Source organism: Calypte anna, chromosome 13 (genome assembly GCF_003957555.1).
Source record: "Calypte anna isolate BGI_N300 chromosome 13, bCalAnn1_v1.p, whole genome shotgun sequence".
Lineage (NCBI taxonomy): Eukaryota > Metazoa > Chordata > Aves > Apodiformes > Trochilidae > Calypte > Calypte anna.
The window spans coordinates 6,188,182-6,205,292 of NC_044259.1; the positions used below are offsets into that span (position 1 = coordinate 6,188,182).

Below are 17,111 nucleotides of genomic sequence, written 5' to 3' on the forward strand. Positions count from 1 at the left end.
TGGAAACTGTAAATCACCTTCATTTAAAGAAAAGGCAGGATTACAGAGTCCTCCTTGCCCCATCATTAAAATAATCACATTAAATATGGCTATAAAAGCTATGTTTGATAAGCCAGTTTAAGCTGTAACAGAAATAATTCTCAAGCCTTCCAGCACCAAAGTGAAGCACTGTGAAGTTTTTTCACTCATTTTTTCAACTTTTTAAAGGGGAAAACTCACAGTTTTAGGACTAATATTGCCAAACACAAAGCAGATGCTGCTTCACATAATCACAAGGTATTAGAGCCTGCAACTTGGTATTTACACCATGTACCAGGCTTCTGCAAGTTACATAATGAGTAATGTTCACAGACAGACAACCGAAGAACTCAGATCTTTACAACTGAAATTTATATGTCAGCATCTTCAGAAACAAAATCAGAATTCAAAATTCAGAATTCTACAGCCTTCTTCATTAAAAATGCTGGTCAGCATTTAAGACCTTTATATTAATTTAACCAAAACTGTACAAAAGCCATCAATTTTTACATTTCCAAAATACTACAAAGTCCTGAAGAAGCTATTTCTTCTTTTAAAGCCATATGACAGGCAGCTTCCTTGACAAAGAGGCGGCTTCAGTAGCTGTATCACTTTTTTTCAACAATTTTTGTTCTATATTGACACCTGCTGACCATTTCTTTCAAGTTCTGAGTTTTACTGAATGCATCATGACTTTATCCATATATTAGTTGGCCAAATGAACTTAGAATTCCAGCCAGTATCAGATCTTTTCCAACAAAGAATTCACAGAGTATGTGTATGCATTTTATACATATCTTTTTTTATATGTGTGTATATATATTTCTGACTTTATATATGCACACATAAATAAAATTGTTGTAAGTATTGAACTGCTTATGTATGTTGAAAGAAGTTTTCAACAACTTCCTTGGTAGAAAAAAAAAGTCTCTGCCATTTCTGGCATTTTATTGGATATCTGAAAGGTGAGCAAGTATCTACAGAGCTGCAAACAAGTATGAAAAAAAAAGTCTTGTGTGTTGGAATGGTTTTCACCACTACTGCTGTCCAAGAAAAGAGGCCATGGGATCATCAGGTCTCTGACGTTTCATTCTGTAAGCTTCCATCTCCTCTTCTGTTGGCTCCTTGGTTTCATACAGGCTGTTGTATGGTCTCTTCCTCTCATCTAACTGCATGATTTCCTTAACATGAAGGAGACGAGCCTCTTCTGCATTTAGTGCCTGGAATGAAAGCCAAGGAAGAAAACAAACTCACAATGAGTGTTGAGCAAAAAAAAAAAAAAAAAAAAAAAAAAGAAAATTTGTTCCAGTATAATGAACAAGCAGCAGGCAGAATGGTGGGATGGTGGGATAAGCAATGCACATCTGTCTGGCCCATCTACAGCACACTTCATTTAACATTAGTTTTCTAGTTTTTAACATAAAATGAGAGTAAAATGGTATTTAATAATCAAGATACTCTTATCTCTTATTGCCTTTCCCTAAAATGCAATTCTGGTCCAGGTAAGCAAGCATATCATCTTAGGGGGTGGGTTTATTTTTTGTGGGATTTTATCCTCTTCACTCAGCATATTTTAAAAATGCTTTTTGAAATACATGTTATCCCATTCCTCAGACTACTGTTCTTGCTCTTTCTTCCTACTGAAAAGAAGTTACACTTCTACAATGCTTTGATTAACCATAGTTTAATGTTAATTTCACACTCTGAATATCCAGAGGCAGCTACTGTGCTCGTGCTCTCCCAAACCAATACCCAAATCATTGTGTTCTGCAATGTCTTTTATAGATCTACAGCTGTAATAGGTACCCAGACAGGAAGTATTCTAAATAATCTAAACTACATCTTTCAAAACTAAGTGTTTATTGCACATCTGCCTGAGAAACAGGGAATATACTTTAGAACATCTAACAGCATTTTTCATTTCCTTTAGCTCAAAATTAGCATCAAAACCATCCCAGAGAACACCACAAGAACTGCATTACAGGCTTCATAAAACTGACAGTGTTGGAAAACGTATTTGAAGTTATTTATGCCACAAAAGCACTGAAGGCTACAACGCACCTTTTTAAGTTTTTCTTGCTTCTTTTTCTCTTCACCCTCACTATCTGAATTTGAGCTTTTCTTGTGCTTCTTCTTTTTCTTCTCTTTCTGTTTCTCTTGGTGAATCTGTAAGGTGAAAAGCAGTAACTGTTAAGATTCAACTTGCAAACACTCAAGTAACATTCAAGTCATCAAATGTCAATGCTGTTTGAGAGCTTAGTTTTCAGTTGAGATGTCTGTAATGTCTAACAGATTTCAGACTCCTTATGACTTAACATGATTTTGTAGTTATACAGATCTTTCCATCTCCTAAAATGTTGAGGGAAAATATCTGCCTTCCTGAGAAATGGGAAGAACTTACCTCCATCAGTGTTTTGGGTTTTGTTGCGAGTTCTTCCTCCCTGGGTTGCTCTTCCAGTAAACTTGCTTCAGTATTCTGTACAAGAGACAAAAGAAAAGACAACCATTTACCAAGGACATGTAAAAAGGGATGAAAACCAAAAAACCTCAACACAAAAAACCCCACATAAACCACCAAAATAAGAGGGCAAAACATTCTAAAACTTAGGTAGGAACGCGAATGCATTTAAGCTCTTTCCAAGTGCCTGTGTTAAGAAAATACTCACAGCAATTTCTTTCCCAGCTTCTCCTGTACAGTATGAGTACTTGACAAACGAGTGGCAGCATCTGTAACCCCACTTGCCTTCTTTCCAGTAGGAACCCCAAATGCACTGCAAGAGGAGACCATAGCAATGAAGTCCATAATGACATTCCCCTAAGAGGCAGGCTGCAAGTTATTCCTAAGGTTATATCCTGGTAAGTAAATCATTCAAACAATCCAGAAGGGACAGTTACAAGAAACACTTCTGCAATTTTACATCAGTCTTACAGGTACAGCTAGGACTTACTGTATGGTTGTTGATCTTCACATCCTCTTCATATTTAGAGCAGGCAATAGCTTTCTCTTGTCCTTTGATGACTGTTCCATGCCTAGAGTACTCCACATAATCTTCTGTTTGAGCTAACAGCAGTTCAGCTGGTGGGGTATCTAAATGCTCTTGACCTCCATACTAAAATGCAAAAAGAAATGGAAAAATAGTTTTAGGAAAAGAAACCTCACCATTTACGTAGTTACACATACACTTCAACAATGTCACCTCCAGTACCTTCTGAAGAAGGCACAAAAGAAGCAGATGGAGACAATTCAATCCTTAATGAACACTTAAGAGAGAAGTACATTTTCTTCTACGGGCATTGTGGTGGTTTTGGTTGTGTTGTCCTGTCTTATTGTTGTTATTACAACAGTGATATTCCTCACTCATAGCAGGAAAAGTTTTCACACCAAACCAAAGAGTTCTGGTATAACAAGAGCATTACTTCCTGTCCCCACCCAAAGTTAAATGTTGACAAGATTAGAATCTAAATGAATTCTTTAGTTCTTTCTCAGTTGTCCAAGAAATGAGTTGCAATATAGAAAAGAAATATTTATCTAGAAAAACACACACTCAAGTCTGAAAATTCTGCTTTTCACATTTAAGAGAAAAGTTTAAAAATAATTATGGGAAAGAATTAGTTGGATATTTTACAAAAGACACCACTTTTAACCAGTAAAATAAATCTTTTCAACCACCTGTATTACTTTGAAAAAAAGGAATCTAAACTCCCACTCCTCCTTCATGCTGCTGTCAGATTTTTTACTGAAGAAATTCTGACTTAAGGGAAGAGTCCCCAGTAATCCAAAGAAATGCCAGCACATCTACATATTGTTCCTATATTGAACAGAATAATTAATCCAACTGATGAGATACTGTGTATAGATATAAAAATCCTTTTATAAATCTAAGCTGCTGAGAACAGCTGATGCACTTTCATGTAGTATTACTAATCATATTTGTTCCCCAAGACTCAGACTCCAAATTTAAGAGAACTCTTGTTAAATAAACCCAAATGTCTATTACCTTCTCCAGGATGCTTTCTTTCTGCTGGGCCTTGAAATCTTCTTTCTTCACTTTGAAGGATTTATAAAGTAGCTCTAACTTTGTAGGGTCTGCTTGAAGATGAACTTCAGAGCCTTTGTCATAAGCCTCCCAAGCAAACACTGTGTACACAAGAGGTTTCACTCAGTATTTATTCTAAAACTGACATGCATTCAAATTATGATCTTTAATTCTGCAGTTATTTCAAAGAAAGCCTCTATCTAAAAAGATTTATTTCTGTTTGCAAGACAGAAGCTTAGTTAACTAAATTCCTCTAAGTCCATTTCCTTTAAAAAAAAAACAAAACACCAAACCCACTTACACTGAGTCTGTGCCATCGAGATGGTATCTCCAGTGTAGCGAACAAAGTTGTCACCTGCATAACCAACCCTGCAGAACAGAGCAATTCTTAGCACTCAAATAACGTGACTTTCTTAGAAATATAATCACAGAACATCAACAGGAAAGTAAAAATTCTCCTTTGTGCCTCAAGAGTTAAGAATGGAGGGGGAGGAAGGAGCATTCAAATGAAATGAGTGTCTAAGGCTCCCCAGAGAGTCATGAATACTCAGAGTACTTCATACCTCTGCTTACATGGGAACACTTTACAAAGCTGGTATCCCAGCTTTGTCTGGGATACCAAACACCATGAGTCAAGCTTGGATCTAAGTGCACAATAAATTTGCATGTATAGTAGGTGATATTCCAGCAGGATGATTATAAGCTTTTAGATTTGTGGATCTCTTCTCCCACCCAGATCCAGTGTACTTTACTAAGCTAAAACATGGTAACAGCTTTAGTAGTCTCAGTTACCTTTTTGCATACCCCTTGAAGAGATTGACAGTGAGTACAGGAAACATGGGCTGAAAATCAAATAATGTTAACAATCTAATTTCCTACACTTCTCATCTCCCCAAAGCCAAACTGAAAAATTTATAACTGCAAAGCTATGGCAGAAACACAGATTCAGCTGTGGTCAGATTACGACTAGAGAGAAATAAAAGCATCTGCATCTGAAAAAGAAAGAACTGACTGGCATTATTTTAGCTGGGGGCATGGAGAGGTGGAAAGAGCATTATTTGCTAGCATTTAGCCACTGCCACTCTATTCTAGCAGCAAGCTAATCCAATTACTGTACTCTGAATAAATGCTTCTACTCACAGCTTGTCTACTCTGTAAATCCACAGCACTACACAGGTCAAGGCAGGGTCACAGCTTGAGTGTTTGACTTGGGTTTTAAGTGAGACAGCCTTATGTGCAGCCAAAAGCCAATCTGTGGCATTCTTTAATTTTAAAGTTGTCTATCTAGGCAATGCCAAAGCTTGCAGACCCTTTCTATGCAGACTTCATTAATATACAAGAGCACATAGTTAGGTACCACAGACACTTCATGGGCTGAAAGCCTCCCACAAAAAACCTAGGGATGAAGGTTTAAGATTTGGTTACTGAAATACTTTAAATTAGCATAATTATTGTTTACAGATATCACTTCTAGCTACAGCAGTGTTCTAAACCTTGCATGGGTCATTACACTAAATCGTAGTCCACATATCCCCACAGATACAGGGCCAGCAGTACTAAAATACCACTTTTATATACTAAAACAAAAAGTGCTGATGAATAAAAACATTTTTTCCATGTTTACTAATACTTTTATCCATAACTGACTCGAGACTCATTAGTAAAATGACATACAGATAAAAGAAAAAAAAACCCTATTAATCTCATTTTTAACAGTTTTGTTGGATACAGAGACCACCATTTTAACTTACTCATCTGGATTCTTGCCTGTGTTGGCATATGGGTTCTCCCTCATTGCTCTTGTTTTGGGATCATAATATGCAGAGTTTGGATCTAGATTCCTCAAGTACTAGGGAAAGAAAACAACGTAGGAAATATTACACATTTAAGTTTTGAAAAGGAATGGAAGTTACACCTGTATCCATCCCCCAGGTCAGACATTTTAAAAAGTTGTGTCTGTGTAAAAGGATGACGAAATCATCACAAGAGCAGGAACAGAATCAAGGACAGACCTTAACCTCCAAACACCCAAAACCCATAGGCAAACCCATTAATAATTAAGATACAGGTTTTTAAATTAACTGTTCTGAATACAAAAGAACACTTGTAAAGAATTCTTTACTCACTTTTGCAATATCTTCACGAATACGTAGATTTCGAACTGTGATGCGTCTTTTAGAATCAAAGTTCTGCCCTGGCATATCAATGTCATCTGCATATTTATCTTCATCTTCATCTTCACTGTTATGATCTCTTTCCTGAAGAGAAATGGGAAACTTCTAAATAAAAGAGGACATTCACTCTAGAGATAAGCATGAGAATCCGATTTCAGCTGTTTCATTAAAGTCTGCAGTCCCTGTAGTTAAAAGCTGACATCACTTACTGAGATTAAGTGTGCTCTTTAATTAATCTAATATTCAACAGTTTTCAAAAACACTCCTCTTGAAGGTTTCCCACTTCCTCATATGGAAACAGTTACAAAAATATAACTGTGATGATATTAACAACAGTTATTTTGGGCAAAATATACCACATATTAAAAATGTTATTGTCTTGCCTAAGATTTGACAACATGCAGGGATTAAAACAAAACCAAAACCCCCTCTATCAAACACACACGAAACACACTGAAACACAATCTCTGCCAGAAAGAACAGGCAGCCAGTGGCATGACCCCAGCATTCAAGCTCCTATGCCACCCTTGTTCCACTAACTATAGGTCCTTTTTCTGCCCCTGGTGTGATGCAGTGGGTAATTATCTTACTGTCTGTGAATTTGGTTCCTCTTCTCCCCACTGGTGTCTTGGGGAGTTCTGCAGCAAACAAAGAGCACATCAGCAGAGAAAACAAGATTGTGGAGAGATGGCAGGGATAGGAAAAGCATATAAAGCAGAACTCAATGCTGGAGGCAAAATACAATTTACCTGTGGCACATAATGCACAAAGACTGCTTAATAATGCTCTAGGAAAGCGCTTTTAAGTGTGTCTACTAAAGACACCTGTTGGAGACCTGTACACTCAGACAAGTTTCCAAGCCTCTGCAAAAACAGCCAGTTCTACAACTGTCACTGTTACTTAGAGATTCTGGGGCTTTGAATGGTTTAGGACTAGAATATTTCGTATCATGAAGACTTTATCACCAAATTAGCCAGCACTGACTATGCAAATGTCTTGGTCCTCTCCATCAAAAATAGTTCTTATCTTTCAAAAGAATTTTTCATTTTATAAAGAATAACAATATGGAAACCAACAATGTTTGTCCTTTGATGAAAACAGGCATCAAAAAGAGGAAGAATGTTTTCTACAGGGAAGGTCAGAATGCTGTAGTTTGTGCTGGGTTGGAGATTTAGTTCGCTCTGCCATCTAGTGACACAAAGGAAGGTGACAACCTCTGGAAAATGTGTGTCGTCTTTTGCTAGAGGTTTTCTTACTGTGTTGATTGAAAAAAAAAACCAAACAAACCCAAGAACACCCTACTTATGACCAGAAGCAGTCTCTACTTTTTCCCCACTTTATAAACTCAGAAAGTTATCAGAAATGATAGTTATTAGAATTTTGTATCAAAGATTATCAAAAGAATTGTTTATGTTTTAAGAGAAGCTTGTAGAAGCTAGTGGAAGATTCAAACTCTGCAGACAGAAGAAAATACTTATGTTCAGCCTTCTGATAACCAGAGACACTGCAAATAGTCATAACAATCACTGAAGGAGAAACAAGTTTGGTTCTAAGATAAAGAAAATACTCTCCTATTCCAATTTATATTGAGCATTACCAAAACAATCCACAGTCACATAATAGTCAATACCTCAACATTAGTTCAGATATGTAACAATCTTTAAATACAAAAAAGCATTTCAGGACACACACAAAACTACTACATAGAAAATAAGTTTTTCTGACCAAAAAATACCATGTCATTTATTTAAACCATCATACGAATCACACAGATTTTTTGTCTATAAAAGGAAAACAAAGCCATTTTAATTTGAAAGGAAATGTTTCAAATTCTTGAGTGTGAATATGCTGGTGCTCAGAAAATTTTTAAATTACTAAAGGGCATAAAACCCAGTAGCAGACCTCATAAGGAAAATAAAAGTATCAGAGAGTAGAAGTAACCTGCTGCATCTTTTTCAGCCTAAAAATGAGGGTTTAGTTTACTTACCACTTGCTCTAGCTTTCCTGATGCTAACTCCTCCTGAAGCTTCTGGGCTTTCAGTGTACGTTTGGCCTGTGTATCATCAAAATATATTTGTTTTAGTATTTCATTTTAATGGCAACTGTGTAATAATTATTATAAGCATCTTTTCTGACTGCTGTAATTCAAAATTTATTCCTTATTATAAAAACCCAAGGTTTTAATTCTCTAGGTGACTGTAAAAGCAGCAGCAGCCTAGAACTTTTCTCCTCTACTCCTATGCTTCACCACATCATTTTTCGATATTTACACTGACCATTTAACTATTTTGGAATCTACTGTTAAATAAAACAGTTTACTAGAGCTCACGCAGCTGTACCATTATTATGTGCATCCTAACTTAAAAAAAGAGAGAGCTCAATAGTGGTTCAGAACACATTTTATTATTGTGTCATAATCCAGTTAGGAACTTCAGTGCTTAATGAACTTCATGACTGATGCTGCAAGCATTTTTGATTCATCCAGAGCACCAAAGTCCAGCATCTCCAGTGGTATTTCAAAGCAGCATGTAGTGATTTTTTTATATATATTTGACATAACAAAACCCCAGAACAGTTAATACCAGAGGTAGCTCTGGAGACTACCAAGGATAATCCCCCTGCTGTTTATAATTAAACAAAATTTCTTGTACTTCAGTTTGTGCCCACTGCTTCTTGTCCTGTCACTGGATGCTACTGGCTTTGTCTTTAAACACTGCTGTTAGACATAACATGCACCAATTAATCACATTTAGCACTAACTCCCCTAGGCACTACAGGAAAATAATGGCTAGGCAACAAAGGGAGTTAGTTAGGCACCTAACTAACTAAAGGCAAACTATCTTTTAAAGCAGGCAGACAACATCCAGCCAAGGTAGTGAATTTTTTTTTTTAATACTAAGGAGTTAAAAGAGTGTCTACGTGTCCAGACAAAGTTCAGCAAGGTGCTGATCTGCACAGAGACTTGTACAAACTGTTCCATCATGGTAACAAAAAGGATTCATAAGTAAAATAACACAAATGAGGTTACAAAATAGAAATTTATTGGCTCTCACACAGGCAGTGAACAAATTCCCTTCTTGCCTGCAATTCAATTTGCAACTCATGTAATAAATTCTAAGGCTTGTTTGTAAAAAATGAAGCATTCTGGAGGGACACTTCATTTATTGGGCAGATCCATACTCAGTTGCCAGTTTTGAATTTTTAGTTTAAGCAAAGTTTGCTATCAAACACAGAATCCATTTTGCTTTTCTGTTATGAACACAGCCCCAGGTCTAATATTAACAGTGCACACACCAAACCTCCTCCTCCCAGCCAAGCCAACACTAAACCATAGCTCTTACATACCAAATCAACCTTGGAATATTCCTCTACAATCTTCATGTGCTCCTCAGGGTTATAACCATTCCAACGATCTCTCTTTCCATCATAATCAAACATCAGCTGAGGCTGCACATATTCATCTGGTGCAATATTCATGCCTGTGTACTTTGCTCCAACTTTCCTAGGTCTCTGAAAGGAAAAAACAAGAGGTTGGATCAGTCCACTAGACTAAAATATGTTATTCACTCAGGCACCCCTTTAAAAATAGTTTCAGCTGAGTTTCTCTAAAGCCAGTTAAAATCAACACCATAAGCCTGGGAGTTGTAAATAAATTCAAGTAGTCAATTTCTGTATTTTAAAGTAGTGCAACTGACTCAAAACCCCACCAATTTCTAGCCTTACTTTCCACAATTAAAACAGTTTCTGGGGATGGCTTCTGGCTGACATGAAACAGAAAGATGGGCACAGCAACACTTCAGTTAAAGCAAACTGACATGGAGAACTAAACATTTTTACCTATTGCAGAGTTTATCACAAACGGAACTCATGAGCAAAACCCTGAATAATATCATTTTACCTTTCATTCTGGCCTACATAACAATTTCTTTAAAAATTTTCAACCCACCTTTCAATACTTGTTAACCTTTTCCAAAATAGCTTTTTCAAAACAAGTAATTTTTGCTTTACCTGCTAGCAATTTTTTATTAAGATTAGAATTCCCATTGTTTTCAAACAATTAAAATATCAACCAAAGTCACACTTACCTCCATGCAGTCTTTCTTTTTGTGTGTCAAGGCACCACAGTTCTCACAAGCTCCTTTCCTGTATCTTGTTGCTATAGAATTCTAAACAACACCAAAAAAGACAGTGTGGAACAAACTTGTGGAACAAACTTATGGCAACTTCCATACACATTCCAAATAAAAAAATTCCTTCTCTCAATGCAACCAAAGCCTGTGTGGTCTACTCAACCCAGAACACTCATTTTGATTAAGACCAAACACTTGCAAGTGGCTTGCTTGCTGAGTGAGAATTGCCAGCTCTGTCTCCCTAACAAACACTGAAGCAGAAGGTGTTTTCTCACAGAATCTCACCACATCTTTTTTTTTTTTTGCCCAAAAACCTTTTGCATACCTCTTGCACTCCTCGTTTGTACCAATCTCCAGAAGAGTTATACTGTTTCTGCTTCTCTGGCTGAGGTCTCTGGTGCTTTAGTGTAGGTCTTTTAGAAGGATCTATGTACCATGGCACTGAGGATATGTACTGAGGAATATGAGGGTTGATATCTCTGTAAAAAATGTTGTGTAATAAATACATGGCATGTGGAAAGAAAAAGCCCAAACCACCTCAGCCTAACAAATAACTCTCACATTAAAGATAAGTACTTTGAGAGCCATAAGAAAATAATGGAGTTGTTACTGCAAAATAACCTCTCACTTAACCAGATAAGCACAGACTTTCACTGAAATTCTGTTGTCATCCAATCCCCTCCTGACTCCAAATCAAATGTGCAACCTTACTGAGCACAAAAATGGGAACATTTATCTTCTCAGAAGGAATGAGCATTGCAGAAGCAAGAAAAGGGGAAGAGACAAGGTGAGCAGCACAAGCTCCCCAGTACAATGTTTTGGACACTTTTAAAATACCACCTGTGAGTAGCTGCATATGTGGCTCTTTACAAGCAGCACTGTCAGTCAACCATGAATGCTGAACCTGCATATTTTTGTAAAACACCTGTTTTCTGAGAATGACTGGAATGTTAAAAGCAAGTTCACAAGTTCAGCTCCTGATATCCCCAATGACTCATAGAGAAATCACCCTCATGACTCTTCTGTAATCACAAGAGGAAAAAAAAGACATTTTTACCCAACAGCTTTAGAATGACCAGAGCTTTAACACAACTTACTTTCCCTCTTCATCCACTTCAGCAGGTGCATTTCCTAATTTCCTTTGTTCTTCTAATTCTTTCTTTTTCCTCCAATCTTCCCTTGTCATCTTCTTTGGTTCTTCCAGGCTCACATCATTTGATCCTCCTGAAGGAGTGGCATTCATTACTGCCCCTGATGCCATTTTCCTTCTTCCTCTGTAGCAGAAGAAAACCAAAGCAAAAGCTTTACAGACCAGAACAATCTCACAGCACAGCTCTTTTGCAGCACAGTTAAACCAGAAACGCTGCATTTCTTCACATTCTTGACAAGCTGTTTTTTTTTTTTTTTTTCCACAAAACCAAACACCAGTGCTGGTAAAGAAATTACCTGATTAGCGTTCCTCTTCTCTACGAAATACAGAACAGGCCGGAGGCTCTGCACGGCGGCAGGACACGCACTGCCAGGCTTTGACAGCTCGTCCAGAGGGGGACAGAAACCAGAGGGGAGGGGGACAGAGACCGGGACGACGACGACAACAACACAGAGCCCGAGGACAGGCGGAAGGCCCTGCACAAGGCGTTAAGCCTGGGCCTACGCGTAGTGCGAAAGCGCGGCAAAGAGAGCAACCGCTCCGGATCAGCGCTACAGCAGGGCCCAGGCTGCGCCTGTACTCGGACGTGAGTACAGAGCCGCCCTCGGATCAGCTCCCGATCCCCCCGTACCCCGAGGCCCTCCCGCTCCCCGCCGCCTCCGCCGCCGCTGTTTACCGGGTAGGCCGCCCCACAATGCACCGCGGCCGTAACGCTTCGCGGACTGCTGGGCGGTGCCACGCTGTCACCATGGTAACGCGGCCTTGGCCCCGCCCCCGCAGGAGGCCGAGGGGAAGCGGCGCGGCGCAAGAGGAAGCGGCGCGGCGCAGCCAATCGGCTGCCGAGCGTCTGCCGAAGCAGCCAATGGGCGGTGCGGAGCGGAGCCGGTTTAAAACGGGTGGCGGTTGGGTCTGAGGGGCTGGGTGGGTTTGGTATTTGAGGTGAGGGCCCTCTCGGTTCTCCTCTGGCCCGGAAGCGACCTAGTCGTCGCCTTTGTCGGGGCTGCTGTCCCGCCTGAGTACGGGGAGTTGTCGGAGGTTCCCGAGGTGGGTGACGGGGGAGAGGAGGGCAGGCGGACGGTGTTCTCGGTGCCGGTCTCTCCCCTGGCTCCCGGGAAGTGCTGAGAGGGCTCCAGGGAGTTGAGGGGAGGATTCCCGGGAGGCGACAGGAGGGGTCTCTGGGGAGGTACGGGGGGCTGCGGGATCTGATGGGGAGGGGTCCCGGGAGGCGATGCTCCACAAGGGCTGTGCTGAGATCTGCGGCTCGAAGTCTGGCTTGGACTTTGTGCGGAAGGTTTTGCCTTCAAAGTCTCAGTTGAAAGCAGCTCTTCCTGCAGACCCCTCTTGAGTAAGGGGTTACTCCTCCACCTGTGAGAAGCTCTGGGGTGGAGCTGCTTATGCCAGTACAAGGGAGTGCTCTGGTCTGGGGTCTCAGGTGGGGGGAATCTGTTTGTTTAGGGTGTCCTCTAATGGTTTTGTTGTCTGGGGAAGGGATCTTCCTGCTGGTAAGATAATTGGCATTTCTCTTGGCTGCTCCAGTGCTACAAGTTGGGCTGAGGACTGGCTTGCTAAGGTAGGAGCTGTATTGAGAAACCAGTTAAACATTAGAGATGGGTCACAGCAAACCAAGGGTATACAGGCTTTTATGTGGGCTTGGTAGGGAGACCTTTCTCAAACTCACACAAGGTCCTTGAGGGCTATCAGCCTCCCAGGTGTGCTAATAATGCCTTCAAATAAAGGCTCTGCAGCTAAACTACTGGGAACTGACATGAAATAGGGATTTGTTCCCCCTCCTCTAGGGTTTCACACTGCAGCTGTGTTGCCTGCCTGAAATGTGACTTGTTTCAAAGCTGTTTCTTGGTGGAAGAAATACCAAATTATTTGGGTTTTTTTTTTTTTTTTAAATTGTTTGAACTTTCTAGTGTGGCCTCATCAACCTGAAGATGGCAACACTCATCTTTGTCGATCAAGAGAATGGTGAAGTTGGTGCTACCAAGAGTCGGCTGAGACTCCCTGCAGGACCCTGTGCGTATGTGCTGCCCTAAGCCACTGGGGGGCAAGTGAAGTGCACAAGTGCTTTGTTATTCTCTGTTTTGAACAGTAGTCGTTTCCTGTTACTGTATCTACTAATCTAACCGGTTCTCCTAAGATCATAAATTGATATAAAAATGAAAACACCTCTCTACTTCTTTAAACAGTTCTTATGTTACTAAGGTATAAATGATAAACAATGATTTTTATGACAGCCTGCTTTCCAGCACATGTACTTGAAGCAAACTTTAGGGTTTATGTAGTGTTAAAGTTGTGTTGTGTTTGGTTTTTTTCTTACTTCCCACTCTCCAGCAAAAGCCTTATCTGAAAGAACACAAGTTAACACTCCACTTCCCAAGAAAGCCATTGGTACCTCTCCAGCCATGTCTCATTCTGTCAGAAAGGCTCTTGGAAATGTGAACAGAACTTCAGGAGTCACAAGCAAAGTGGAAAAGAAGGGAGAGAAAACTCAGTCTTGCACTGCAAACAAAGTATGATGCATCCATAGTTTACCTACTCTTTTGGCTTAACTCTGGCAAGTAGTTAAGTACAACACAGCTGCCTGCTCACTGTCACCTCACTGCAATGGGAATTGGAAAGATAAAAATGAGGACTTATGGGTTGAGAGTAAGACAATTTAATAACTAAATTCTCAAATTGCTCCCCAGCAGCTGACTGATGGCTTCCAGTCCCTGAGCAATAACAGCCCTCCAGGGCGCCCCACCATTTTCCATTGCTTTGTGTATAGAATATCCTTTTGGTCAGTTGGGATAAGCTGTTCCAGCTGCTTCCTCTCCCATATTCTTGTGCACCCCCAGCTTAGTGGTGCTGTGTAAACAATGCTCAGCAAAAACTCAAACAGCCTTGGGTTACCAACACTGTTTTAATCATAAATAAAACCATAGCATTATATGAGCTACCAGGAAGAAAACCAACTCTAGCCAAGACCAGGGCCCAGGGAGTGCAGCTTTGGGGTACCTAATGGAGAAGTGGCTCTGGAGAAAATGGTCTGAGTTAATGTCTTGTTCACAGGCTGAGTATCAGACCTTTAATATTAGAGCCTTAATGTTGTAGTGCAATAACTTGTTGCCACTGCATAGAGTCCTGCACTAAATCTTAATTGAAATGTTTGCCCATCTCCAGCTTATGTTGAAGGTATTGGAATCTGGGCATAACAGAGGGTGTGGCAAGCATTCCTGTCTGTAGGAAAGCAACTGCAAAGGTACAGCAGTGGGAAACTACAGTAACTTCAATAATGTGATTTTCTTTTTTTAAGATAACTGAAAAGACTGCTGGAGTAGAAAGCTGTGACACAGTGGCTGAAGAAGACTGGCCGGAAATAGAAAAAATGTTTCCTTATGATCCTCAAAGTAAGAATTATTGCTGTCATTAAAACAAGAAAATCATGTCAAGTCATGAATGACTTGAGCCAAGCTGCTGTGGCAAACAGGGTAGAATTGAATTTCTCTGGAGTCTGTCCTTAAACATAAGGGTGATTGCCAGTTCTGCAATATTGTCTTCTTGATTAAGTATTTCTAACAGCAAGAGTTGTGCTCCAGCTATGAAGTAGTCAGAGTCCATTATTATAGTGGCTGGAAACTACTTTCAAATAGCCATGCTATAGTCTTAATTCATTAAATGACAACTGGTAGGCAAGTATTCAAAAGAATACTTTAGCAGTAGTGAAGAGTAGATTTCTCTTGAGTGTATGTCAAGCTAGTAATTTGTAACTTGAGGGAGTCCTAGTGCTATAGGATATAATGGTTGAAAATGAAACTTCTAAACCTATTCTTAGAATCTCTGCAGTGGGCTGTGCTATCTCAGTCCTTCAAAGTGTGTCCTGAAACAATCCAGTGAGTATGGAAGTGAGTATGCAAAAATCTGCTGTGCCACCAACTGCTTCTGTGTATGTAAAACATGCTGTGCTTGGTGATTTTGACCTGGTAATTCACTAAACTAAAAGCCTCTGCTTTACATTAGTGGTTGTTAAACACTGTAGAATTTGATAAGTGTGAGATTTCATGGACAGTTTAGGTGTAGCTTCCAATAAATATCCCTTAGAGGGGGCTGTTGGATTGTGGTATTTTGAACCTGCTACCACTTCTTTTAGTCTTGGGGAATTTCAAGTTTTCCACACTACTGCTGTTGTACACTTCCTAAACTACAGTGTGTCTTCCTCAAACAGCCTTTGAGAGTTTTGATCTTCCTGAAGAGGAAAAAGTGAGCAATATCAACCTGCATGGTGTTCCTCTCATGATATTTGAAAGAACATATGACAGATGTGTGAAGATGGTTCCTTCACCTGTGAAGCTTGAGGAGGATTCATGGGAGTCCAGTAAGTGGAAACTTAACATGAGTTTTAGTCCATCCAGTGCTCATCAGGGGTTGGGATGCAGTAGTGAACTGCCACTGCTGTTCCAGCTGCCAGCACAGCAGAATAATATCAAACAGTTTTGGGTGCTTAATCAAGCTGAATTTAAGTTGGTATCCCCTACTACAACAACTGGTGCTCTCAAAGTGATGTTACTGAGCAATCTTTTGCAGTGGACTGTTAACTACCAGTTAGGTGGAGCTGATTTGTGTAGAATCATAGAATGGTTAGGGTTGTAATCAAATAGTATTTCCTTTAGTCATTCAAGAAGCTTATGCTACTCTGTTGGGAGTTGGCTTATGTTGGAGTATAAAGTGAGTTTCATGAGAAACTGATTTGCTCTATTCCTCTCTTTCAGACTTGCTACAATCAAATGATTTTCTTGCTACCCTGGATGAGATCATTGAAATGCCACCTCCAAATTATGACCTTGAATGTATATACTGAAGCTTCTATTGAATTTAAAGTTTGTTCTGTATTTTAATAAAGGTTAATGTAAGCTATATAATACTGGTCTATTTCTAGTAGACCCAAGATGTTATAATCCTTTCAAAAGGAGCCTTTCTGGCAAGCAATTAGAACAGAGCTTGGATGAGCTTCTAGCAAGACTGTTGTGAACAGTATCCAAGAGTTGGTACCTGCTGATCAAACTGGTCATGATAGCTTAAGGTGTCCTTTTGACCTTTATCCAATAAACAAGCAAGGGTTTAAAATTAATCTGTAGATCTAGTGTAAGTACTGGCATTTTTCCTTTCTTGAACTTTGCTCATCACAGTTGCTGTCCAGGATGGCACATGTTGAATCTTTATGCTACTGTAGGCTTCACATTTAAATTGTCATATCATTGTGGCTCTGACTGCAGGGTATTGTCTGTGCTCTGAGGAAAAGGTGGTGGAACCCCATTCTTCAAATTATAAGCATGCATGTTCAATAATCTCATTTTGCATTGTAATGGCCTCAACTCCTGTTTCTCAACTAAGAAATCAGTTGTAGAAAGTGGTCAGCCCTAAGTTAAGCTGTTTTTATAGTTCCAGGGCAATAATCTTGTCAGTTTACAGCAGCTTGAGTTGCCCTCAGCTGCTACCTCATCCTTACCATGAGTTAATATTCTGCTGTGTTATGGTCACCTGTGAAGGCAGAAGGTCTTTCTGTTCTGCCATGATCCTCCTGATCTTTGAACAGGAGGAACTGCTGTGTCATGTG

The 17,111-nt window shown here is 39.8% G+C and overlaps 2 protein-coding genes across 3 annotated transcripts; one reads left to right on the forward strand and one right to left on the reverse strand.

Annotated features, from left to right (window-relative positions):
* Window positions 1-952: 952 nt before the first annotated feature.
* On the reverse strand, window positions 953-12,207 carry SLU7 (SLU7 homolog, splicing factor). Of its 2 annotated transcripts, XM_008498789.2 has the most exons (16): window positions 11,806-12,207; window positions 11,457-11,633; window positions 10,685-10,838; window positions 10,315-10,395; window positions 9,575-9,739; window positions 8,217-8,282; window positions 6,820-6,867; window positions 6,182-6,313; window positions 5,807-5,904; window positions 4,357-4,424; window positions 4,017-4,156; window positions 2,967-3,128; window positions 2,685-2,789; window positions 2,420-2,494; window positions 2,080-2,184; window positions 953-1,238 (listed from the first exon to the last, which is right to left on the reverse strand). In XM_008498789.2, exons 2-16 carry the CDS (start codon window positions 11,618-11,620, stop codon window positions 1,056-1,058), a joined length of 1,746 nt encoding a protein of 581 aa, XP_008497011.1. In that variant the 5' UTR covers window positions 11,621-11,633; window positions 11,806-12,207; the 3' UTR covers window positions 953-1,055. The 2 variants fall into 2 exon arrangements, with proteins under 2 accessions (XP_008497011.1, XP_030315041.1); XM_030459181.1 differs by lacking the exon at window positions 6,820-6,867 and having other exon boundaries at window positions 11,806-11,899.
* PTTG1 (PTTG1 regulator of sister chromatid separation, securin) lies at window positions 12,020-16,355 on the forward strand. The gene is made up of 6 exons (XM_008498788.2): window positions 12,020-12,095; window positions 13,429-13,531; window positions 13,850-14,028; window positions 14,814-14,907; window positions 15,723-15,872; window positions 16,267-16,355. The coding sequence occupies exons 2-6, from the start codon at window positions 13,450-13,452 to the stop codon at window positions 16,353-16,355; spliced, it is 594 nt and encodes a 197-aa protein (XP_008497010.1). The 5' UTR covers window positions 12,020-12,095; window positions 13,429-13,449.
* Window positions 16,356-17,111: the final 756 nt, after the last annotated feature.